The following is a 26961-nucleotide window of genomic DNA, read 5'->3' as shown; positions in this document are numbered from 1 at the left end:
GAGGGTTACGATATCCAAGTACTCCAGGGAAATAACTAATGATCCTTTCTTCAGTTCAGTCATGTTTCAAGAAGCAATTGCATGAGTTACTAAGTGCTTGAGACTGCCTCAGTAATTGCCATGATTTATTTTATGCATCATCATAACTACAGCACTAGGTCAGGAGGACATGTGCCTTAGGATGCCTTGAATTTTAACACAGGCATTGGAGGTAATCAGAAACACAGAGACAACAATGGGGGGCGGGGGCATAGGTTGGGGAAAGACAAAGTCTTTAAAATCCTATCTAAAACATTAGGTTTCTGTTAAGTTTTTTATAAAATTAATTTTATTTTTAGATGACCCTAAGCAGAAGTTGCTTACATTTTCTTCTGCTCCCCAAAAATGCAAGTGATCACAATCTAATGTTCCTGAAATATGTTAGGATTTTTTTCCACTGTAAGTAATGAATGTGCAATTTACAGTGTAACTACCCACTCAGTAAAGACAAAAAAATGAAAACACAAGCCTGTTGTCTCTGTCTTATACCTCTGTTTATTCCAGATGAAACACTCCCTGTGCAAAGCATGTTTCTTCACCTACCCTTAGTCTGTACTGGTGCATTGGCTGCCAGCTAACAAACAGCAAAGAGGGGGATGAGACTTGGGCTCTTGAGCATTTACTTGACATGAGAAGTATGATCTCTACACCTAGCTACTCACCTGACCTACCAAAACAGTGCTGCACCAAGGATATTTTGTGGGGACACACATCCACGGTGCAGGAGGCTATGTTTGTGCAGCAGCAGAAGGGATTTGGTAGCAGCTTCCCGGGCATCCCCATCCTCCTGACATTACTTAAACTCCTTTCTACAGTCACTTTTCCTTTTAGCTATGTAAGGCTTCACTGGCACAGAAGGACATTTTTAGGATAGTGATAAGTTAAAGTGCTGTTATCACCAAAACTTTCAGGCTATTTGAAGATCTTGAAGACAATTTCTCTCCACCCCCATAAACTTCAAACTGTTCCCCTATGATTACTCAAGAAAAAGTACTGCTAACCTTCAGCACTGTTTTTCCAATTACTGTGTTTCAAGGTTAGCAGTGTGAAAACATTACACCAACCCAGTTTTCAAGGTCAAAATAAAAAATGCAGCAATGATATTCCATGGCAACTTTCATTCATTTGGTATTCAGGACGCATTCTTTCTGAATATCAAATCACAAAATCATTGCCAATTCATCAGATTTTAAGCTTTAGCTTATTAAACATTAGGCTATGCTAAAAACAAAATGCAGGTTTTAATTTGATCTAATTAAGATCCTTCTGTACAGCATGATCTAAGCCTCTAATTATCTATATCTATATTATCTCAATTGTTATTTCAATACAAGCAAATTCGTAACAACGCATTTTAATGGAAAATATTCATATCCTAAAAAGTGGTAAAGCATTAGAAGTCAAAAAGCTGAATGTCAAGATACTAAAAATGAAAATGTTTCTCTACATTGTGTCTGCCAGGAAAGCAAGAGCTCACACGACATTTGGCAGTGATTTCCCATGATGAAGCAAGTCTTTGGTTCTTTCATTTCCATAAAAGCCCTAGTCTTTTTAGAGGTAGCTCCTAGCTCTTTGCCCTTAACAAAGCAATAGAGATAAAGTTCATTAAGTATATTGTCTAAGGTAGGAAAGTGAAGAAGTTTTGCTGTAGCAAGCACTTAACCTGTGCACGAAAAAAAAATAAAATAATTGGAACAAATTATTTCTTACAAAAGCAAAGGTGATATGGACATATTAGTATTGCATGTTCTGCTGAGTTCACAAAATTACCTAAATGAAGAAACTCTGGAATGGGATGTATTATTAGACTTCAATCAATAGGATTTTTTTCAAGCAGGTTGGGCATCCAACCATTTGATGCAGATCTTTTCCACACGCGAGAACACTGGAATACCGGAAACTGCAGCATTAATGAACTACAAGGAAGACTGCAAATGCCTATGATTTTAGAGTTAATTTTGACAATAAAATAGTCAAGCAACTTTTACAGATTTTTGATACTTCTGTTGAAATGCTGAATCTTCATTTCCTCTTACATCAGGTAAGACATGAATTTTTACATACTTAAATGAGTAAATTGCTATTTGTTTCAGTTTCTATTCTTAGGGGATCCTTAATATATATTGAACATCACACAGATTAAAAACTACTAGCATTTCAAAACAACAATTATATGCATGATTTACTGTGTAACTTTTGTCTAATGCAAATATTTACTATTTACATGTCACTGCAATAAAAACAGTATGTGTCAATTGATTAACCAGTAAAACTATTAGACAGAACTGGAGAGCATTGCTACAGCAGCTGCGAAGGAAAATGGTGTGGTGAAACTGTAGCCTTTTTCCCTACATAGTAGAAAACTAAGTTTTGGTCTGGGGAAGAGACAGTCATAACTGCACATATACATATGTGTGCCTGTGTGACAGCTGAGGGTGGGTGAGTGAGAACAGACGAGTTACAGGGAGCATACGGCCACCCAGTGCAAGAGCAGAGCAGCTCTGCTCTACGGATGGCTGCGGATCCCACACAAATCAGCACACATACCCACAGCTCTGCTGTGAAATTGGAACATGTTCCTCCAGTTTCTGCATACATTCCAACAAGGAAGTGTCTAAAACGAAGTAACAGAGGCAGATCTTTAGGGGTCCCTGGAAATAAGAGCGATAGCTGATGCTCTGAGAAAGAGTTTATAGAGGTCATTTTTAAGAAAGTACCTGATTTGAGTATCACACATTAAAAAACTGCCACCTGAAGCAAGTTGCAGGTGGTTCAGGTGTTCAGACTTAAGAAGGGTAGCTGCTTCAAACTATCTGTAGTTTGAAGTGAGTTATCACTCAGTGTAGGCTGAGTGATAACTCAGCCACCCAGTGCACTTTAACTACTCAAAAACCCCTTCTGATGACCAAGACCCAGGTTTTAATCTGACGAACTGAAAAGGAGGTTGAAACTTTTTCAGAATCTGCTAGACAAAAACCTGACGCAATCTGAAAAGAGGAAGAGGAGGAGAGGACTGTCAGAACAGATGGGTCAGCAGGAGAAAACAGCTTCTTTATGCTAACAACTGAAAATGTGTGTTTAAATGACTGGTTCATTCTAGAGTGTGAAAAAGGGTTCCATAAGTAGTCTTACTCATAAGTAAGAGATTATCTTTGCTTTTAGCAAGGTATGCAGTTTGTTTAATGAATAAATATGTACAGCACATGCACACATAGGCAGGTGTCTCTATAGAAGAAGAACTGGGGGACCATGAGCACTGCAAATTCCTTGGTGGAGAAGGATTCTGCCATGTCCTTAGTGAAATCCTGAAAAAGGCCCCAGATGCAGGAGGCCATCACCTGCAATGTGCAGAATTTGATAGCTTCCCAGTGCAGCACTGGACACTGCTCAAACTCTGCTGGAAAAATCTTGCAATGCCAATAATAAAGCAGGTAGGAAAACCTTCTACCTAGGCTTAATTTACTTCTTCTGTCTCGGTGGGAAATAGGAGTAAAGAACTCACTGTAAATAGAGTTCTGCTTAGAAGCCACATGCTTCTTTTATATAAGTTCATCAAAATCCAAGAAACCAAAAAGAAATCAACATAGCCCAGTGATTAGCTCGATACAGGTACTGCATAGAGCCTGGCAGATTATTTAGACAGACTGAATTAATGTGTGGATTCCACTGAAAAGATTCAGTTTTCTCACCTGAGGAGACAAAGCCAAAGTGTCGGCACACTTTCCAGCTATTTGCTATGCACACAAGGAAGCCCAGGCCTGAATTTATCTGTTTTTTAGCTCAAAGCCTGAACAACCAAGCTTTGCATATGAGAACTGAAATTCTGTCCACTTCAGTCAGCTCTGATTAGTGTCTTCTCTGACCCTGACCACATCTAGTCTCTATTAACTTGCTAATATGGCCAAACAGCATATATTACAAACAGTAAATCGATTTAACAGTTGTATCTGTATCCACATATATGTTTTAAACATTCCTGTGGTGAATAATCCCCTACTTGCAATATCAAAAGTATTTTGTAAAAAGGCCTAAACTGATGCTGTACTCATTGAACAAATATTAGTGCCTCTAAAAACAGAAGAGACACTGTGATATTGCAACCAAACCAAAAAGGGGATGCACATTTGCATGCTGTGCTTGTCTCCTACTCTGCCAAAAAGAGCAGGTTCTTCTTTGTTCGTCCCAGCAACAGACTACGTAGGAATGCTGTTCCTGATACAATACACAGGTCTACTCCCCTCGCCTCCCAGGGAAAATGGAGATTAAATGAAGGATGGTGCTCTCAGTCCAGCCACCTCAAATGAGAAAGCAGCATCAGCCAGGCTGGCAGGGGACAGAGCTGATGCTCAGCAGCCAACAAAGGCATGTGAGCTGTGGGCCCTTCCCTTGATCAAACAGGGCTGTGTAGCTCAGCATCACCCCCTGTTCAGGGCTTACCCTTGTTCAGAGACTGGAAATCCATCTAAGATTTGATCTTCAGCAAGCTGTTAAAGGAATTACCAGCTACTATTCATGCTCTTCCTGAGTTAGGTCATCCTATTATTTTCCCAGTCATCAAAAGAGGCTAAAGTACTTTTTCCTGCAACCAGCAACTGCTGCCGCTCCCACACGTCAGAGCCTTCCCCGCTCGGATGCTCATGTTCCAGGCAGTGACAAAAGGAGCTGGGAACTGCCTGCTGCACAGTATCAGAAAATATATTCGAGGAAGGCTGCAAGGTCATTGCTAATTTCAAACCCTGTTTCATGTTTCCACATGAAACACCTAATTAAAATTTTTCACTGAGTACTTAAAATGAAATCTGTGCATATGCACTTGAGACCACATTTTCATGTGCTGTGAATTAGAATACAGGAGGTGCTGCACACAGCGGTAGGAACGCTAAGCGAGGAAGGAGAGAGGAATACCTGCTTTGATTTAGAGGCAGATAGTCAGCAAAACTACCACTAATCGCCTGGGTTTTCACTCCTTTGCTCTTTGAGCTGCCACACAGAACCAAGAAAAATGGATGCAAGTGGTGTATTAACTGCTACCAAATCAGCATTCTCCACAGGTGGCCATGTGTCAAGCACATCTTGCAAAATGCCACCACCTTCCATGGCTATAGTGTGACAAAAGCATTAGACCCTACAGGCTATACCCTACTCTCATCAAAAAAATATCTATTAACATCAGCAGGGGCTGAATTAAACTTTAAAATGGAGGCACAGTGAGTGACAGAATGGCCATAGCAAAAAGACGGTTTGGGGGAAGATTTTAGGGAAGTTTCATGATTAAAATAAATAAATCCTAGGGAAAAAAAGAAGCCTGCAAAAAATACAAGGTCAAAGTGTCCTTACATTCTTGCTGTGTATGTGGTTCCAACAATGGAGGCAGAGATAGCCACTTTACAGCTGCCACTGTTCCAAAAAGTCCTCAGTGCAGATAGCCTGACTCTGGTCCAGGAGAAGCAGCTGAACATAGGGAAAAGGCTGTCTCCCCACTGGCATGTTCCAGGTGGTCTCCAGAGCGTGTCTGCAGGAACAGATGCCAACAAATGCTGTCAGCATTTATTCCAATGAGGTCCTGACACAGGCCTCATAGACTCCAGAGCATCCTGCCACTGGAATCACACTGACTTTAGCATAAACTCCAGATCTTACTACAGAATTTGCTCTGGTGTAGTTTCTATTCCAAACAAAGCAAAGCTTGACATGTAGAAATGTGTTCACCTGTTTAATGACACTCGCCAGGTATCTTCTGCGTTACTGGCCCAAATCTGCAATGAAACTGAACGTTCTTCCTGAACTTATTCAGGAGGATAGGAGGAAAAAGAAAGAGAAAAAAAGGAAACCTGAAGCACTGAATCCTTTTTACATGACTCTGATCTCTGGGCAGACTACCAAATCTCAGACAATTTCCAAAGAGGAAGCTGTGGTAGACAGCCATCAGATTCTAGCCTATCAAAAAGTTTTCCAGTTATCTTGGATATTTCTTTTCAGCCAGGTCCAGACTATGAGCCAAAATGAGATGTTCTTGATTGGTTTAAATTCCAAAAGAAAAGTCTGGTAAAGCTGTGAATTACTTAAAAGTTCTGCATCACTGAAAGGCGAAGGACAAAATTACTTCCGAAATTCAGAAACTGCTTGAAATTTCTGACCTAAGTTTGCATGGTACATAGTCAAAGCATGATCAACTTTTCTTTTTAATCTCCTTGAATTTAGGTAACAAATTCCCTAACTTTGATGCCATGATGATTTTTTGCCTTTTCTTTTATACCCCTTTTATACCTTTTTACAACTTCTGTATTCTTAGTGCTTTTTGCCTACATTCTTGGACTTGTTTGTCAAGCTAAGAGACGATACATTTTAGAAGCTTCGTAGTTAGGAATCAGAATGCCCCAAACACTTTGTAAACTAAGATAGAACCATCCAGGGGAAGGTTCCTTGGGGAGAGGGGCTCACTCGAGCCTCTCATTGGGGAATCTTTGATAGATATGCTAATTAGTAAGACCTATAATGTTATACCAGATCTATTGGGGGTGTGCATTAGGGTGTGCATTGGGGTGCATTCCACCTGGATGTGGTGCACCTCAGGATCCTTAAAATAAATACCAAGGTGAAACCCCTTTTTCCCTTCTAACCATGTTTGATTCTCGATTTTAAGACCAGGAAAAGGTATCAACTTGACAGAGAGATCCAGACACCTTTGTTATTTGGACTTCCCAGAAAAAAGGTAGAAGTAGCTTTACAGAAGTAGATGGCAGGACACATCCACTGTATTATCAGCATAACTGGGAATTTATTGATGTCATAAATCAGGAAATGGAGAAAGGAACATTCAGAATGTCATCAAATGTATTTATCACACAGAGAGAGGAACAATTTAATGTCAGAAAACAAAAGAGCAGGTGCTTTGAATTCATAAACTGGTAATTTCTACTTCTCTAGAGGGAGACTATGAGATTGATTCTCTGTAAGCCTTTGGACAGTCTAGAAACATAAGCAGGTTAGTGGTTCAAAATCTGGAGAGAAACACAGAAGCAGAGGACAGTGACAACCTGCAGATTGCAGCTCTCAAAGAGTTTCTCTACTTCTTCATGTGGATAAATGGAGGAAGGGCAGGACCAAGGAACCATGCTTTCAGTCTTGGTACCACCAGAACTGTGTAGTGCTGACCATGATAAACAACACTCCTGTCCTCTCCCTGCTCCTGGATGTTGACCCCCATTCATCACTCACCCCCTTCTTTGCACGTGTGTGCCCTCATGAAGCCACTCGGTGAAACACAGGATCTAGATTAAAATACTGCCAACCAAAAAAATGCAAGGACATTTCATTTGATCCAGTTCAGTTTTTGGATTGGGTAAATCACAAGGCTTTGGGGAATTAAGGAGAATGACTGTGTTTCACCAGGAGCAGCAGAGTAGCTCTCGCCAGCACAGGTCATCCCTGACACCATATCTCATTCTCACCCCATATCCATCTCCCCATAATGTGAGGGGAACCAATCCAGTTGGAAAATAACCCCACAAGGAAGGTGTATTTATTTTATTTTTTTATTTTATTTATTTATTTATTTTATTTATTTATTTTATTTATTTTGTATTTATTTTATTTTATTCCCAGTGTCTTTCCACAAAGGAGCACCACATGGGCCAGCCCAGGGCTGGGGACAAGCGTTTCGGGCAGCACAGCCCCTGAAGCGGTGCCTGAGGACCCAGAGGCTGCACAGTGACTGCAACTGTTTGGCCTCACCTCAGCTATGCTCAAGATTTTAAAAAATGATCCCCCTGTCTGTCAACATTTCAACCCACTTGCAGCTTCCTTGGGATCCCTGAACCACGTCTCAAGGATCCCAAAGCAATTCCTCAACATTCATTAACCACTATGGGTTTTATGGCACCCTTCAAGGTTCCACATATTTAAGACCTCATTTTAACCTGGGTAAACAAAGGTGCAGAAAAGTGATGAGATTTGAAGAAGCTTATTTATTAAATAACCAACTGAGTCAAAAATAAAAATTCAAAGTTCTGGCTCCCAGGTTTTAGCCTGCTAAATACTATATGCCCTTTTTACCCCTTTCAACACAGGAGCTAAGTTATTGTCCCACACAAGAATGAGTCACCATTCCACTCTAAAGAAAGCCTAACATGCAAAACGTGTATGTGGAATTTCCTCCTATACAAAGTAGTATAATGTTACAGAATAAATCAAAGAGGAGAAAATTAGCCTTTCTTTTCTTTTAAACACCATGATGAGCATCTGGAGGAAAGAAAGTATTGTGGGAATATGTAACTTGACTTCAAGAAAAATAGTGAGGTTTCCACTCAGTGGGTTCCTATGCTGTGTTCACAACATATCGTGGGAGCACAAGAATGACTCTAGTGCTTTTTTTTACAAGGAGAAGGATCACATAATTTCACCACTATTTTGCACTCCTGGCAAGAGGACATTCTCCTCCAAAACTTTGGCCACATTAAGCAGACTCAACAAAAGGAATGGTAAGTCCTCTTAAAAGTATGTAGCAAATAAGAATAATTCTGTTATTATTTTAAAAGTGCTGCAAAAGACTGAAACAAGGATTTTCCTAGCACGCAAATGATCCCAGTCCTACATCTGAGCAGAAGGATCTTTATCTCTGGCAAAATTTTTCCATTTCAAAAAGATGCCTGTGCCTGTTCCGTACTAGAAAAAACAAAATCTTAGGACCTGCAGAAACCTTTTCTTCTCAGAACATAAAGAGGTTGGCTTATGAAGAACAGGTGATCACCTGGGGCTATGCATTCATTCCAGCAGATGAAAAATTGACTATCTGGAATAGGACATTCTCTTCAGAACATGACAGAACTAGATTCCACTCCCTGTTTCCCCTGATTCAGACCAGAGACTTGAACTCCAGGTTACCTCCACAGCAAACATGTACCTAACTCTTACTCAACAAGGAGGTATAAACTGACAACCTCATTGACAGATTCATTTTTTTCTTGGCTTGTAATTGAAGGCTAAATTTGCAAACGATCATCTTACCCTGGTACAGCTCTCTCTGCTGATGCTGGTGGGTCTAAGAGGAATAAAGAGAAATAGCGAACTCCCGTGCTGACATGCCAAGTCCGTTCTGTTGAAATGACTTTAGACATCTACAGCACCTCATAGCTATTCAAGCCATGAAAGTTTTTGCAAAACTGTGCTATAGTTGTTATGACCACTTGACCCACAGCTCTGCAAGAGATGCAGAGCAGCTGCCAAGAGTCAAAAGTAGTAAACCTGCTCCCAAGCTACTCAATAGGTCTGTCCCAAGCAGAGCAGATACAACAAAAGTGATCATGTTTTTAGAAAGTAATGCACAGATGTCAGTCCCTGACTGTATTCAGACGTCATCTGATGTATTTTAAAGAATATTTTTCCATCAAAGCCCTGATTACTGACCATCAATCCAGCAGTACATCAGCACAATGCCACAGCTTTGTCAAGCTAACAAAAGCTGCAGCTCTGGACATGTCCTGACATTGATTCTTGTCTCCTTGCAGGCGTCCAGCTGGGCACCCTAAAAATATCCCTGGTGTGTCATGGCTGGAATTTCCTTAAAAAATTCCTTGGTTGTGAGTAATCCATACAACCCAAGGCTCTAAATCATTAATCTTCTGTTGTGAGCCTTTTAACAGCTTCAGCTCAACCACTAACCTGCTTCAATGAGCAAATCATCTGTCTTCCTAATGAGACCACTGACTACAAAAGTTAGTACCCAGCAAATTAACAGAACTGTTCTTCAGTATCTGTTTTCTTTCTGAAAACATACCTGCCTCATATAATATATCTCTTTCATCTTGAATTAAGTCACAGAATCAATACACTCAAGCTGTATGTACTTATGTACCTTTAAACAGTACATAATTCTAATTAATATATAGATTAATCTGTAAAGGGATTACAGGGTGGATTTAGGAAATGTTCCCCTTCCTACTGATTCAGGGAAGTACTGGAAGAGCCTCCTTTGAACATTATTGTCAGTTTGTGAACGTCTTATTCAGTGGATCTGACTATGAAAATGATACTATAATCTAAAGAATATTCTCCCCATTTGCTGAGGTGAAAAGCCCTTTTACAATTTTACTATGACACTATAAACAGGCATGATTTTCTTAATAAGAGCAACACTTCATTGAAATATTAACTGGAAATACTGTACAACGCATTTTCACATCTGTTATAAAGGCATGCTTTAACTGAGTTGTAGTTGACTAAAAGGAATTTCAAAAACTATGGTTTAGTGCAAATATGTCTCGAATGCATCCCAAATGTATGCTGGAGGGAAAAAGCTATGATAAATTACTTCGAATGGCTTTACATACACAGCTTGCTTTCTATATTATAATTAATGCTAATAATAAGCAAACCTCTCCAAAAAGCAGGCTCGCTCTGTAGCTGAATATTTCAATACAGATTTTTCATCTATTTTCTGTCAAAGTAATTTTTTTAAGGAAATGAAATATTTAAATTACATAAAAATACAAATATCCAGTTTCACATTTCCCGAGGCTTATGATTTGCATGTAATGATAAAATTAGAACTGCAAGCTTGCATAGTTTTTTTTACTCTATCCCATATTTGATACTAAAATAATTTCTGTGTATTTTAGACAATCATTTCACTTTATTTATTTATCAATACATTGTAGGAATGCAAAAGCACAGAGAATAAGCTTATCTGCCTATTTAGAAGCTTATTTAGTACTATTTATTTTCTACTCATTAGCAAAGCTGAAGTTTTAGGAAACCTAACACATACGGTAGGTTCAGTGCCTTAATTAAGCACCTTATTCTAACACATTAGCAAGTGCGAGTGGAGAGAAAAAAATCACTGTAATTTAGTTTTTGTTTTTCTCTACAAGTCTGGGAGCACCATTATGGCTAGAGCACTTTGCAAACACTCTATTCACCAGAGAAGATGTTGGCACTGTGTGCTACCAAGGAACACCAGTTCCAAAATACCAATCTAACCTGGTCACTGTCAGCTTCCAGTGTCAAAATCAATTAAGCAGCTCACATATAACAGAGACTGAGCACAGAACTTCTTAAATTAGGAGAGTTGTTCAAAGCTCTTTTTCGTTCAGACCATAAATGTGAAAAGAAACCATAGCATACCAGAAAACTTTAAAAAAAAAGCAGTATGGACTTTCCGATTTTGTACAAATCATCTTAGATATATATACATATCCCAATTTTACAGCCTCCAGAACACAGCCAGACTAAAGGAATCCCTTTTCCCACCCACTACAGTTCCAAACCAAGTTTTTCTCCAGTGAGCCGGGCAGCTGTCACGTATTTTCCCTCTTCCAGACCATCTGCTTTTTCTGAGAAAAAAATTACATTTCATCTCCTGAACTAGAAACCCAAACCAATCCATGCTTCACCTGCTCCTTGTGGACCAGAGACCTCCAACACCACACCTTAAAGAACACCTCTAGGTACTTTATCTGCTTGAAAACCACTTGTGCATACACATCTGTCATCTATCTTCTTTAAGTGAGTCATTAACTTCTGTCCTCAAACTGAGATGAAGATGGTGACTATTTATTTGAATGACAGGAGAGTTTACCAGTCCTCCTAGTCATCCAGTCTAGCTCTCTATCACATGCCACACCTCATTCACTGTACTGCAAAGAGTATTGGGGTACCAAATCAGTACCAAATTCTTCAATTAGGCTGAGAACCTTTTCTTTTTCACAGGAAAGTACAAGAATCATAAAAGCTCAATTGTAATACATTTATATTTTCTGTTAGTGCTGGAAACCCATGTGAGGCTGTACTGATCTGAAGAGACCTGCTTTAGAAACACAGTGGGTATAACACCCAGAAGAGCCACAACTCCATTTCCCATCACATACCGGGGACACAGTACCGGCAGAGAGGAATTATGCATATGCACAATTCTAATCCCATGTTCAAGTTGGGGTTTTGAGGTTTTTTCATATTCCTGGAGGAAAACAAACTAGAGGAGAAATCTGCTTCAGGCAAAATTTCCCACTGGCCATCCTGGAAAGAGCAGCTTAACTACCAGGCAAGGCATAAAGCCCACAGCTTTTAACAGTGACACTGGCCCAGGCTGACAGAAACACATAGCCCTGCAAGCCAGCAGCATTTCTGCTTTGAGCTGGGCTGCCAGGAGGCAAGCCTGGATAGCAGGCTCTCCAAGGGCAGGGAGAACAGCCTGGCAGGGTGTTCAGGCGTCTCATTTACAGACTGCATGCCATTCCTTTGGGGAAGGCAGATCATCCAAGAAAGCCCAGTTTGAGCTCCCCAGGAGGGAAAGCTGGGGAAAGCTTTAGTGCAGGGATACTTGCTGAGAAATGAGGGTCCAGTGGAAAATGCACAGAGCATCTCCATTTTACTCCTGCACTGAGTGCCCATCACCCTGTGTTACTAAGAAAGCAGTGTAAAATAAGCTACGCTTTTAAAAACAAACAAAAAAAAGAAAGATGGGCATGTTGCACATAATAAGGATACCACACCCTGAACATGTTGTTCCCCTAACATTCACAGTGAGTCCAAGGGACTGATAGTAAGCCAATGCCAATGAATCTGCCATCACTTTTGTAGCAGCAGGATGAGGTGGGAAGGTCTGAAATCCTGGATCCAAGCAGTACTCACTACAGTTCAGCCTGCTGCTTTTCTCCTTGGAGAAGAGGGGGGATATCTGCCTGGAGCAGTGAACCCTGCCCAGCCAGTCAAATCCTGTCACCTGCACGTGCACCAGATCAGCTCTCAGACCACAAGGGAGGAAGGGAGGGAGAGGAAGGGATGGAAGCTCACAGCTTCCTGAACATTTGCAACCCACTGCCCTGCCACGGCAACATGTGCATTTTTTCCACTGAAAGTTAGTTACCTGAGTCAGCTAAACTGAGAAGCTACGACAAACCTTGCCCATGTTCAGTATGCCTTCTTGGTGACTATTCCTAACGAAGGCAGTAGTCCAGCTGGGGGCTTACCAGACACACCCACAACGAGGACTGTAGGGCTCCCTTAGGTCTGGGCATGGGCTGCCTAGACCCACCCTACAACAACCAGCAAAGGGCAGAACAGGGGGAAGAAGCACACCATGATTTATTATTGCCAGCACTAGCTGTAAGACATTCCCCACCCAGAAATAAAGGGCACATGAGGAATGACCTGGGCTTCTGCAGTCTCTCAGGAGACAATTCTCTTTGCTGTCACCTCTAAAAGCATGTCCTAAAGGTCTAAAGGCATATCCTTGTCTGAGAGCAGTAATTGCTGTGTTACACTGCTCAGAACGGGCATGAGCAAATTGCTTGAGCTCCTGCTAAACTGAAGCCACTCATCTCCTAAATAGCAGCAACTGCTAAGTACCATACTTTTCAAAAGGAGAAGAAAAGCTGAGTGCTTCTTTCCTTTCCATTTTTGGAGCTCTACTGTAATCTGTGCAGCTACACAGCTGCAGCTGCCTTCACAGCACCCTTTGCAATGACCATTTTGCTGCTACCAAAGTAGCAGCAAAAATATCCACTGAATTTTTTGAGTATCAGTCCCAACAGTCCCCTCTCATCTATGCCCATATATCTGTAATCCTGTTTCCAAATCCTAAAACACAATAGAAATCTTCCCTGGTTTAAAATCTTCTTTGCTTGAGCACCTAAACTTTTAATTGTGCTTTGTGGATACAGTTTAAAGGTATACAGAAATTCTCCCAGATGTCCATTGCTGGCAGGTCAGCTGAGAAACAATTTAATCTTGGGGAATTAGCCTGGCTAATTGCCTCCTCCCTTCAGCACACCTCCTGATACAATTACACATCTAACTACACCAGACCAGACCCTCTACACTACCGAGCAGAACAGCATGAAGCTCTGAAATAAGATTTCATCATTCTCTTTTCCTTATTTCAGTAGGAATGAACTTGCAGATAAGCTGAAAAGTATTTCTTTTCTAAAGCACGTGTCTTTTTTCTACTGTCCGGTGAGCCAAAAATTGAATAAATTACATATACATAATGGCAAGAGACATGAGGACTAGATGGGATTTTTGTTGTTTCTTGCAGTTGTTATCCTCTGCACCTTTAGATGAATATGCAATCAGAGAGAAACCTTCACTAGGAGAACAAAATTAGGAGACATTGTCCTATAAGCAGACCAGTCAAGTTGCAGTGCGTTTTCAATCCAGTTATTAACATCTGAATAAGTGCTTTCAGACGCATTAAACAGAATGCTGCTTTCTTCAGTATAACTTTTGATTGAAAACACAATTTAAAAGAAAAAAACACAAACTGCTGAATTCCCTATCCAGACCATTCTTTTTAATTCATGCTGAAAAGTTTCAGCCAATGCTTGCATCCAAATATACCCACTGTGAAGTAATTTTAAGGTAATTTAGAGTAAGTACTTGAAGCACTCATATGCCTTATACTTTATTTAAATACATCGTAGAGCCCAACAATTTGGTAAAAAGCATCCTGAAATCATCTGCTATATGTGTCTAAGATATTACTAACAGCAACTGACAGTTAATGACAACATAATAATTTAAGTGTGTTGACAATTATTGACCTGAACGCACTTTAGAGAAATGTAAATGCCAGAGGAGAGCAGCTACAGCTCCATGACTAATGTGTGCCCTGGATTCTGACCATCAGCTTTGCTATTTCAGCTTTGTGACCTAAATTTCCCTCCCCTACCAGAAAGAAACAAAAAACCCAAACAAGAAATGTCTTACTTGTTCTGCCTTTTCCAGTGCTTTTCTATCCGCCTGCAAAAACTGGCAGTTCTCTCTCGCCAGCTTTTGGACCAGCTCAATCCGTCCGATGTCATCTCTTCCCTGAAGCTTGCATAAAACTCCTGCCTTAAGGGTGGGAGAAAGAGCAAACAGATACTTAAATCCACAATCCCAGGACATGACACTGCCACAAATTTCAACCTTAAAAGAAATGCATCTGTTTTCTCATATTTGCGGTACTTCGGTGCCACTTGCTGAGCACAAACAAGTCACTGCTTCCCGGGAAACAACTGGAGAGGAACAGAGGCACATCTGAATCTCCAAATGCATCTACTCTGGAGGAAAGAAGGCAGGGCTAACTAAATCAACTGCTCCTCTGAGTGCAACTATCAGATATGCTGTGTTTTATTTGTTCCTGTCAGCCTGTTTCCTGTTACATAAGAGAACAAGAGCAAGAGGTTAAAAACTCATGGGAAAGTTAGCCAGGAACAGTCCTGGAAAAAGAATGAAGTGCAACACAAGGCACTCCTAAAAATAACAGGCTACAACTCCCTCTGCTCCCACTCCAACTATTTTTCACATATGCAAGACTCAAGAGTTAAAAGACAGTTGTGCCACATTTATTTATTCTCTAAATAACAAATCTGTATCTCTTGATTTTGTTTAGGAGAGGAAATTATATTTGCTTTAAAAGCTATGTTAGAACTATTTTTTGGGCTAATATTCTGACAGTTATTCAAGCTATTCTGATAGTGTTTTGTCAAAACATTCAGCACTGGTTGTTTTCTAAAAATGCCAGATAAATCCATGTAAGAAGATGGATTCATGCTTGCACACAGGCACAGTAGAGACTCAGCACAAAGTTAGCTGATATGGGCTAAATTGCTCCCTGCAAAGCCAGTGGCCGATATCACTGTCCATGATTTGGTTATGGATATAGCCTCTGCATAACTGAGACCTGGGGCGATGATACCATGCAGCTTTTATTAGCCCAGATGTTTCCTGATGGGAACAGCATATGCCTTGGGAAGGCCCATCATGTGGCATAGCTATGATATGGCTATATGACTTCAAAGGCAATCTGCAAATAAACATTTTCCCCCCACTTCCTTCACCGTTTTCTTTCTACTGTTCACCTTGAGTTTAAATGAATCAGTACCTACTCCAAAATTCACAACACATCTTGTGAGTCAGCCCCAAAACCTAAGGATCCCCTGACACGCTAACCCTGCAGGCTCCAGTCCTTTGGCCTTGAGAAATTCCTGTCCATGACAGATGAAGGTGTGAGAGTGCCCACCCAAATCATCCTACAGGTCTGCTAGTTTCTCCAAGGAGGGAAGTGGGGAGTTAAGATTTCTTCAGCTGAAGAAGAAAACAAATCCACTTTATGAATAAGTGCTTTAACACTGATGGAAAAAAATAAGGTCCATGACCAAGTCCAGAGTCATCCTTACCCAACTCATTGAAAGTAATTTGTACATGCCTATATTCTTCCAGCTGGGACGAAGACATTTCCTCAGAAGCCTGCATCAGACACTTCTGCTCTGATGAAGTAAAAGATTTCAGATACAGCCTGTGCCTTGCATGTCCTGTGCCCCTCCTGAGCCCAGCCTCCTGAGGAACCCAGCTTTTCCACATAAGGAACCACTGGTTCGAAGGTCAGAAACCCTCCGAGAAAATAAGGAATTGCATTGCCTAATCTCAAATTCCTTACATAGTCTAAGTTTAGTGCCTTATCTTCTAAATCAAAGACACTGGTTTATAAACCAGTTCTGACACATCTCTTATCCCCTGCAGATCAGCAGTAAGACTGATTTTATCAAATGTGGAAGAATATAGTGAACTAGTTGTCCAGACTTGTTTAATCAATAGAGAAAAGAGGGTATTTAGGAAGAGAATTTTTTTTGGTCTACAGAGACATTTTTAAATGGTCAGATCAGTTGTTTCCTAATATTCCCCTTTTTCTCCAGCAATTTACACAGGGAACCTAAGACTTGGGAGTCTGCACTTCCAACACTTTGATGACTTGGGGACATCAGCTAAACCAAGCCTGCTTATTTTGTGGCTGCAGGATGCTTCTAGCAGAGTATTACATCAATGTAATGTAGGCTAAGGACAACTTCAAAGTGTTATCGCCTGCTAGGACTTCAGGATGATAAAGATTTGGAGTCTTTCTGGATCTGGGATCTTAGTACTGTGGAGGCACTTTTTTCACCTTCGTTTTGTGCTGTCATGGTTTAGGAATGGCAGTCCCCAATTTAGTTCTCCCACTGCGACTAAACCAGGTGCCACTTGCTCCCTCCCCTCTCCCATGTCCCCCACCTCCTGCAGGTAGCTGGAGAGGAGAATTGAAGGCACAAAAGGTAAAGATCACAGGTTGAGATAAGAACAATTTACTGAAACCAGCAGCTAGATAAGAAAACAAACAGTAACAGCAACAATAATAATGACAGAGAGTACAAGGAACGAATGATTCACATGGAAACCCCTCAACAACAGACGATACCCAACCACTCCCTCCTCCACAATATCCCAACCCAGAAGGGAATCCCTTCCCCCATCCCCACCAATGATGTGAGGTGGTATAGAATAACCTCTGGGTCCTGGCTATTGCAAAAATGAACTGTGTCCTGCCCGGAACCAGGACACGTGCCCAAAGAAGGCAGACCATGACCTATGAGTGGCTGAACAAATATTTATTGATCTTCACAGTGTGAAGCAAAGCCCAATGGTTAAAACCACTTAAGTTATGAAGAGAGAGGGGGCGCTTCAGTTTTGGAGCAAGAGTTGGCTTCAGTATGTTCAAGTGGGACAAACATCCCAGAGAAAGACAAGGTTCTGAATGTTGGGTCTCGCTCTCTTCCACCACTTGCCCTCCACCTGTGTTCACACAGAGCGTGTTTCTGCCTTCCGCATGGATGAGCACCCCAGAGGAGCAACTCTAAAGACAAGCCCATTAGGCCTGCCACAAATCTGGTCTGTATTCAAAGTGGCAATCTCACTGAAGAATCACATTGTCCTGTTTCAAATAACCACCAAGTAGAAACACTGCATTTTGACATGTCCCCTCCTCCACCATAGCTCTTTAATTTAAAGATTTGCAGAGAACATGAAAAAAAAAATGTATTTAATTGGGTTTCCAGAGGATAATAAATTTCTGGGAGGGGTAAGGTATTATTAAATTAATTATATATGTTTGGCTCTGGGAGTAAAAAATGCACTTGAAACACAAAAGGCTAAACACGTTTTTTCGTAATTAAGAAAAAAAAGTTTGAATCCCTTACTTTTAGTTCTGATTTCCTCACTTATGCTGACTTTCCACTACAAATCTGTCTGCTAAATACTTGTAAGAAAACATCCAGGTCAATTAATAATTAATTGACGACAGCTTCTAAAACCTGGTTAGGAAGATGTTGGCAGTCTCCAATTACTGGTCATTTTCACTTCTCAATACAAATTTAATTTTCAGACAATATTTTGGAAGCTGTTAGACAAAAGTCACCCTACTTGTAAAGAGTAATTTTGATTTTCATTTTGTACAGGCACACATCCCCCAAAACCCTTGTTGGTGCTTAGGCCTGTAATTCATGTAGACCAAACCAGATAAAATTACTAACTTATGTGAAGGTGAAAATCACAAAGTTGCATAATTTAACTGGCTTTACCTTAATGAATGATACTTTCTAGTAAGGCTTTACTACCATTCATGGCCCAAAATCACTATAATTAAATGTGTTTATGTAATGTTTGAAATGAAATTTTTAAAAGTTTAATGGGAATGAAAGCAAATTAGTCACTACTGAGGTTGGAAAAGGGAGGATGCTGACAACATACTTTCTGTTTCAACATATCCATTGGAAAATATTCCCTCTGTAGAGGTCATAAATGAGCATCCTAGCAATGACACAGAGGTGAATTAACATGTCCCTAGGCAGACAAGAGGGGATCTTTTATTTACATAATTTACATTGTTTACAGGATGTTTGCTTTTGAAAATCCCCTTGCCAATTTTTTCCCACACTTCTGCCCCTTTTGTCAATTAACTCCGATGTAAATCAAGCGTCTGTCCCAGAGAGCAGTGTTTAGAGCAGGCACCACACCTTTCAATTCTATTAACAGAAGGTTTGTGGTGGTTTGGTTTTCTTTCACTATACCTCTGTCTCTTTCTGTAGCTGGTGATAAAAACATAATTATTACCGACTTCACCTTTGATCAACCTGAAAACTTACAAACCACATGCCACTGCCTCAAAAGACAGGAACACTTGCTCTGCTCCAGTCACATGTACAGTCCCACTGAAGTGAAAAAAAGTCATTCACTCCTTTAAAACAAACTGTATTTGGCCTTCACTGGATGTCATTTTTATGGTGCTAACAAACTGGAGCAACCACTGCTTTGGTAACACCCCTGCTCTTCTCCCAGCAGAGCGCATGAACGCTTCTGTTAACTGCTCATTTAGTAATTGCATAATTTTAAGTGCATTTCATATTCTTTCAAATTTTAGAAGCTGGCTTCCAGTCAATTAAAATCTGGGTAAATCAATGTCCCAATAATAAATTTTTATGGGCTTTTATAATTAGTTCAGGTAATCTTATTAGCTGGCATACTTTTTCTATGTCACAAATGGGAACAAACATTTTCAAGAAATTTGTAATAACTGCAGCAACTAAGTAGAACTGAGTACACACTAAATCCTTTGCCTCCCCACCCCTCCCCCCCCCCCCCCAAAAAAAAAAAAGAGAATCCAACAAAAAACCAGAAAGCCAGATTTTTTGTGCAGTGAGGTCACTGTTTCCCTCTGGGTCCTTTCTATATCTCTGTAATGCACTCTTGGCTACATGGCTTGTGCCCTTTCAGCCAGGCTTGCTCACAGACATCAGCATAAATCCTGTCTTTCTTGCACACAACTTTTCAGTTTGGCAAGATGTTAGGGAGATAAATCTCAGACAGGAGCTGCGAGCTGCATATAGTGGAAGGAGAAAAGGTGGCAACTGCTGGGGAACATAACATTTGCAAGAGGAATAGAAAGAGAAAAAAACAGTCAAGACTAGGAAAAATCAATTTTAAATTAAAAGCAATAATCAGTACCAGTACAATGAGTGATACAGTTACACTTGCACAGCTTGAACGCATGAACGGAATGATTGAATGAGTTGCAGATTAATCAAAAAAGATTCACAGAATTAAAAAGGGTAAGCAATTCCACAATAAAATACTCTAAAAGGTAGTTTAGTTTCTTCTGAGCAATATCAAGTGTGCTTTGGTTGCGAATGAGGGCAGTTAGGGAAAGAAAGAAGAAGGTTGTTGCTTGCACTTGAATGACTAATAAATATTCTTATTTCATTGCATGCCTACTTACAGTGATTAAAATTCAATCAAAATGTCATATACCCTTGCCTCCTAAAACACATCTCATTTTACTTTCACATCTGGTATATGCTATGTGTATTGTCTAAAAGGAGCAGAAAGATAGGTGAAGAATGCTGTCCAATTGCAACTTCATGGGATTAATTCCCAGAGTAATCATCAATCTTATTCTAAATAGTCACATAAGATGAGATCCAGCAGACTTTGTCCCTCCTACATGCTCCCTGAACAGAGCATTGAGGAAAATCCATTTCCCAGAGCTACTGAAAGCAGTTCTTCAGCTTGTAGATCTGAAAACATTTCCAAGACTCCATTAATCTTACAAATTTACCTGTGCATCGGAGGTATCCTTGAGCTCTTCTAGTCCTCTTATTTCCTGACTGCTGTTTTCTTCATTTTGATGAATTGCTAAAATAAGAAAGAGGAATATTGGAAGCAGCCAGGTTTAAATCACAAAAAAGCAGCAGAGCGGCATGGTCCACTTTAGATCAAATAGGATGACCATTCAAGGAGTGTTTAAACTTTAGCATTCTAGTTAATTCCTGGAGTGGTTTTAGACAGATCCTATAAGGTACACAGACTGTCTCCCTGCACTCCCTCGGAGATTGGCTCGAGAAGTGATTGAAGACATCAAAAAAGCAGCTCAGAAAGCAATTCTGCAGTACACCTTACTGGGTTTAGAAAAATGCTAAATATGTATACTTTATTTTTCCCCAGGCAGTAAAATCCAGTACTAAGTAGTTATAGCCATGCTACTGTTAGTCCTGATAAAATGATGACATTTAAGGAAACTCCACTTTTCCATACATTGTAACAAGATATCATGACTCATAAGCAATAAAAAAAATAAGGTCTCCCTCTTGTTCCATTATATTGCAGAAGATCAGCTCAAATGAAACAAAATAAGCAGATTTATCCCTCACCTTAGACTTGGAAAATTCTTTGTAAGCAAAGTGATCTAAATCTTAACATCACCACTAGCCATGAGAGTCATCTCCAGAAATAAATGGTAGCATATGTTTTATTGAAAGTTCTTTGCTGCTGGCACAATAGAAGAAACCAGCAACCTCACTCAACTAACGTAAGTTAAATCACTTAACACCAGCAAGTTTTGCTGGACTTTAAAGATTTGTATCACACTTGTAATCCCCAGAAGGGTCAAAATCAGAGCTAGCAGTTTATCCAGCTAAAGAAACAAGGAATCTCTCATGAAAGGACACCTCAGTCAGGCAGCATCTACCAACTTAAAAGAAAAGTAACTTTGGACTGTTCTTGACCTCTAAAATAAATTGTATGGATTTATTTTTTCTTATGCCAGGATTGCTGCTGATATTGCTATACCATACAGGATATAATTTTGTTTCTTCCCCCACAGTTATGCTATCGAAAAAAAAAAGGTAATAAAAATGTAATTATAAAAGGGGAAATAAGTCATTCTGTCAATACAGTTTATTCCATTCCAGGATCTTTTTAAATCCATTATCAAAGGAAAACAGAGCTCTGATATAAATCTTCACCAGTGGGTTTGCAGGCATCACTTTACAAGCAAACCTCTGAAATTGAAGGTGAATACTGGAAACAGAGGGTTAGACTAGAGCTGTAACAGACAGCATGTATAACGGGCATTAGATCCCAGCAGCACTTAAAGCTGGTGAAACCAAAACACTCTTGGGACATTGTGGCACATCTCTGCCCCAGCCTGGAAAAGAACAGCACAATGACCCAGTAACGAGAGGGATGGCCTGAACAGCCATGTGTGGCCCTGCTTTTCTAGTGCAGGGCAGCATTTCTAAAGGCAACCCACTCCATCCAGCCAGGCTGGGGGCTCTGTGCAGTGCCTTCCCATGTAACCCAACTCCCAGCCTTCCTCCCCAGGAGCTGCCTCATCCTCTTGCACAGTCCCAGACATGCATGACCCTGTTCTACCCACTGCCCCTGTGGGAGACACAGAGCGTTCAGGACATCTATTTGTTGACCACTACAGAGCAACCTGCATGAGACGGGAACGTTGCAATGCTGGAAGGCATTAACAAATGCTAAAAATCGGTTGTTTCAGCAATTTCTCAAATTGTTAAGTCTACGTTAGGAGAACATTTCCCCAGTTCTCCTTTCAATTTTCTGATTTCTTCTAAAATCAATTTGCTGTAGGCACTCATGGGCAAAATATCCCCCCAGACTCTGGCTATTAATCACGGCATTTAAAGGAGTGGCACCTTGCTAGCAACAAGATCACACATCCAGGTTTAAGTGATTTACATTGATCCAGCCAGCTTTTCCAACAGTCCTGAGCAGATGGGCGCTCTACAAACAGCTGTGCCAGGGGAAAAGGTGAGTGCCTGCCAACTGGCTCCTTGCCACAGGCCTCGGTTACAAGTGTCCCCTTCCCTGCCCTGTGCCAGGGGAGCATCTTCAACCAAAGTGAACATTTGAGGAGCAGCACCTGTGGCACACCTGGCTGGGCAGGCAGGTTAGCGAGTGGAGGGTGTCTGGCCAGGGAGATAGTGACAAGCAGCAAACACCCAGAACTGAGCGCAGCAAGATCTCTTACCTGGCACAAAGGGAAAGAGAAAGAGGGTACATGTCCACAACCCCCAATGAATACAGGTATCCTTAGGTGTTGAACGATTTTAACATGAGCAGTTTTAAAGCTGACGAGAAAATTGCCTCAGTTTAAGTGTTCTCTAAGTGAATGGCTTAAAAAAAAAAGTAAGTTTTTTTATCAGCAATTTCACAATTCAACTCTAAAAAAGCCTGAATAAGTTTATCATCCAAACCCAGCTCTCCTTGGCTTCAATGTTGTTTAGACTGTGTAAGGAATGTAGAAAAGAAGCAGTAAATATTTTCTTAAAGGAAAAAAAAAGAGTCCCAGATCTCACACTGACGTTCTTACAGCTCTCTTGGGAGAGAATGAGCATTTGGCCTCTTTTTCATGAAATTTCCATCACAAACTTGATTTTTTTTGTCCTCCCTGCCTCTTATCCAAACCCATAAGAACCAGCCACAACTGAACCATTTAACTACACCCAGGGAACAACACTCAAGGAATCACATCATCATATACTTTTTTCCCATCACAAGAACTAGGTCCCTTGAAGGCTGAAGTGGCCACACAGACAAGCAACAACCCTTAATTATATTTTCTTGGTTTCTGTAGGAAAAGGTTACTATGTGTTTGTCTACAAAACAGAAAAAAACCCACATATTTCTTAAAATATTTCTTTAAATATTCTGGTATATTTAGAAATTGATTTCAGTATTTTTAGACATCATAACAACTCATAGACACCCCTTGAATTGGCCCAGGCATTGCCCTCATGGGTTATTGTGCATGCAATACAACTTCTGTCACAAAATATAAGAATTCAAGGATAATTTCCTACTTACTGTTAGCTGGCTATTTATTTTTTAATAAAAACTTTTGACATCGCCAAGCCAATGATAGGAAAACTGAGTGGAAGCTTAGGGTGGGATGGGAAAGTATTTCCCAGGCAAGTGCTGATTCTGGAACTGTACATTCAAAAAGTTGTGAACTTTGGAGCCAAGCCAAATGTTTCCTTCTCCACCACCATAATTCCAGCTTTGCTCCCTGATACAAATATCCCAGCATGTTTTACAAAGCAGCAATAACAGGGAAAGGCAAAGGTGATTTACCCTGATCAATATGTTTCTATTTAATGTTATGTTTGGGTTCAGGCTTGAGACCAAAGACAGGAAAAAAATACAAACAAATGCAGAGTGACCAATTCCCTTTTCTACCTGCAGCATTTCTCCTTTGGAGGAAAGGTCACCATGAACAAAAGAAAAATATGTCAAATGAGCATTAGCTTGCTAGTGTGCAGTTCAAATACGTCCATTTGCAAATTAGTCTAGGGAATTCAGGACTTTGATGTTTTACAGTCACTTAAGGACCATAAGGGCCATCATCTTATTTGAATTCCTTGTGCCCCCTCAGACCAGAGCTGAGATTTTGCTAGCAGATTCTTCTGTAAACTAATGTTAGAACAGGGAACTCTTGTGTGGGAGAGGCTTGTCCTTTAGTAATTCCATTTCAGATCATTATATCAGCAGAAAAAAATAAATGAAGAAATAAGAAACCAAGGTAAATCATTTGGTACCTGCTACCTCACCAGAATCAGACATCACACCGGGTGTGAAAGGAAAGGGATCGCAACCATCGCTCATGCTGGAACCAACTAACCGTGCTCCCCCCTGCTTTTACAGCCGTGCCACAAAGTTTAGTGTAAATTTAAGGCACTGGAAAGGATTTGTCTTTCCCAGCAGCATGGAGCACTACACACATGCTAAAGGGCTCACCTTAGCTAGACAGGCTGGCATCCAGTGAGGGTAGCACCAGCAGCACTACAGACCTTCTCCTGCCTATGGAAGAATCTGCCAAGATTACCCTCAGAGCAGTGCCTCCACGACACACTCCTCTTTATGCCACAAACTTGAAGGTAAATTAATTGCATTAATTACATTTGATGAGTAAGATTTTTAAAAGTCAGATAATAATACGATCACACTATTTCATTTTAATACTGAGTCTTGTTCAATATAGCAGAATCATTTGTCCAACTGAAAGTGGGAAGGACAGTTTAAAAAAATCCACACAAAGCAACTCCTGGAACCCACAGGGTTGTAATCTTCCCAGAGGCTTTGCTTTATTGTGCTTTCTTCCTTTTCTATAAATGAAATTTCTTCTTTCTACCCCTTCTGGCTGCAAAGATAACCTTCCCAACACAAACCAAGGCACTAGCGTCATTCTGCTGCTGCAGCCAGGCAGACTGAAACAATAACACCGGGAGAGGTGTGAACTTCCTCCCTTTGGCTTAATAGGGTGTTAACTGTGAAAGCTAATTATTTAAATGCTTAAGAAAGGACTGTCATCACAGTTAACCATTTTGCTGCCAAACAACAGGCAAGGACACCTGCCCATCTCTAAGCAGCTCGCTCCTGGAATGGCACCCACATGGCCATTCCAGGAAGCCAGTTTAGCTCCCCATCACTGCTGGCTGTCCCGCACCCCCTGTATTGACTGTTCCCCTCTGTGCGACCATAAAGCATTCGGGATTTGTGGATTGGCAAAGGATTATTACTAACCTGGCTGGGTTTGATGACCTGGTTGAGAGCAGAGCACCCAGGCTGCAGGAAGGGGACAGGACACCTCTCAAGCTAGCGCTGCTGCCAGACCCCTCGTGCCACACAGCTCCAGCTTCAGCCCTTGAGCTTGCTGTGAAACCCATCTTTGGAGCCAGGACTGCCTGCTTTCTGGGCACAACAGCCCCTAAACCACCTTCAGCAGACATGCTTCTGCACTGCCCTAGGCTGCTCCTAAGACCAAAACCACTCAGCCCACTCCAAACCCTCCGGCATGGCCTCAGTAGCAGCCTGAGCATGGGGGATTCCACTGCCAGGCTCACCTGGGACTGCACGGGCTGCATGGGGGCTTCACTGTCCCCACAGCTGCTCCAGAGGTAGCTCTGCTTGCCATACAAAGCTCGGTCCCCCCTAAGGCTACATCGCTAATGTACTCAGTGATGCTCCTTCATTTCAAATGCGGACGTTAATTTATTATTTAGTATTGTTCTTTTACCTGCTAACATCCTAAAACATCAAACCACTCTGCCCTTTGTATGATTTCAGTCTTTTCAGTACTCTGTGATCACAATTCATATATGAATCTCTTTTTTCTAGCCACTAAGTAAAAGGCACCTATATGCCTTTTACAGATAGGAGGCACATTCCCACCTTGGAAGAGGTAAAGAGCCTATTTCTGAACACAAGAACTTTGATTATTTGACAAGCCAACAGACTTCCACGACCTCATCCCTGCTGGATGGCTATAGCCTGTTGTGGGGGATTTTTTGTCCCTGTGAAACCAACAAGACCTCAGGAATCTGCAAGAATATTCCCTGGGAGAAGGCTCCAGAATTTACAGCAGCGTGCACCAGTTGATTTATCGTCAGCTGCTGAGAAGCTCACAACTTCTAGCACTCTTCTTATATTCCAAATTTTTTAAGAGGCATGTTTGTTTCTCTTCTGGATTTTTTTTTTTTTTGTTAGCTTTTTTGGTTTTGTTTTGGTTTTTTTCCAGTGGAAGTTGCTAGCATGAAGCTTTCAAGAAAAAACACAAACCCCCATTTTGGTTTTTTTAATCACATAACTAAGCTAATTTCATTATTTTTGAAAACTTTACTGTTATTTTAAACAATGGAACTTGTGGTATCCTTTGTTGTTCTTTGTGGAGGGTATACAGCGAGCTCTAGAGAGGCTGGTTACTATGGCAGCTCTGAGCTGCTTGACAGTGTTATAATGTTTGCTGATGCTTATTAATTTATCAGAGTGGAAAAAAATGAATAGCTCATACTGACACCACTGGGGAAACTAAAAGCCAGGTCCTCTAGGCTATGTAAAGCACTAGTGCTGAGCAATGGAAAAGAAGATGAGCAGCCAGTAAATGCTTTGCAAACCTAGGATTTGGGGACCATTTTAGACCAGACCACATCCTCATGCATGCTCCTGCATTTTCCAAGTTCTGTTTCCAAACTAAAGGGGAAAACTAACAAGCACTGAGTATCTCTGAAATCCCCAAAAGCTGCTTGTAAGAGAGCAATAATCCCAGGAACAAAACCTTCCAAGAGAGAATTGGTTCCTTATTTACCATGAAAGGGTAATCTTTTCCCAGAAATTACTGAAAAGAGAAAGCTTTTTAAGCTCATCTTTAACACGTTTCCTTTTATTAGCAATACAAAAATTGCCTTTGAGCTTTCTTATTCCTTCCCACAATTTCTGCATATATATATGGAAATTATCATACAGATTTCCCTTCACTGAGTACATTACATATCTCTG

The 26961-nt window shown here is 40.7% G+C and overlaps 1 protein-coding gene and 1 long non-coding RNA gene across 2 annotated transcripts in view; one reads left to right on the top strand and one right to left on the bottom strand.

Moving 5' to 3' along the window:
* Positions 1-26961, bottom strand: part of RAPGEF5 (Rap guanine nucleotide exchange factor 5) — a 160773-nt gene that overhangs the window by 78308 nt on the left and 55504 nt on the right. The window contains exons 8-9 of the mRNA XM_032109909.1: positions 20441-20517; positions 14743-14868 (exon numbers count right to left, since the gene is read on the bottom strand). Of these exons, the coding sequence (XP_031965800.1) occupies positions 14743-14868; positions 20441-20517 (203 nt within the window). The remainder of the gene's footprint in view (positions 1-14742; positions 14869-20440; positions 20518-26961) is intronic.
* On the top strand, positions 1534-26207 carry LOC116444484. Its single transcript, XR_004240336.1, has 3 exons — positions 1534-2080; positions 8420-8519; positions 25804-26207. It is a non-coding gene; the product is annotated as an uncharacterized LOC116444484 (long non-coding RNA).

Source organism: Corvus moneduloides, chromosome 1 (assembly GCF_009650955.1).
Source record: "Corvus moneduloides isolate bCorMon1 chromosome 1, bCorMon1.pri, whole genome shotgun sequence".
Taxonomy (NCBI): domain Eukaryota; kingdom Metazoa; phylum Chordata; class Aves; order Passeriformes; family Corvidae; genus Corvus; species Corvus moneduloides.
The sequence above is the reverse complement of the archived record's forward strand: the minus strand, read 5'-3'. Positions and strand labels throughout refer to the sequence as shown.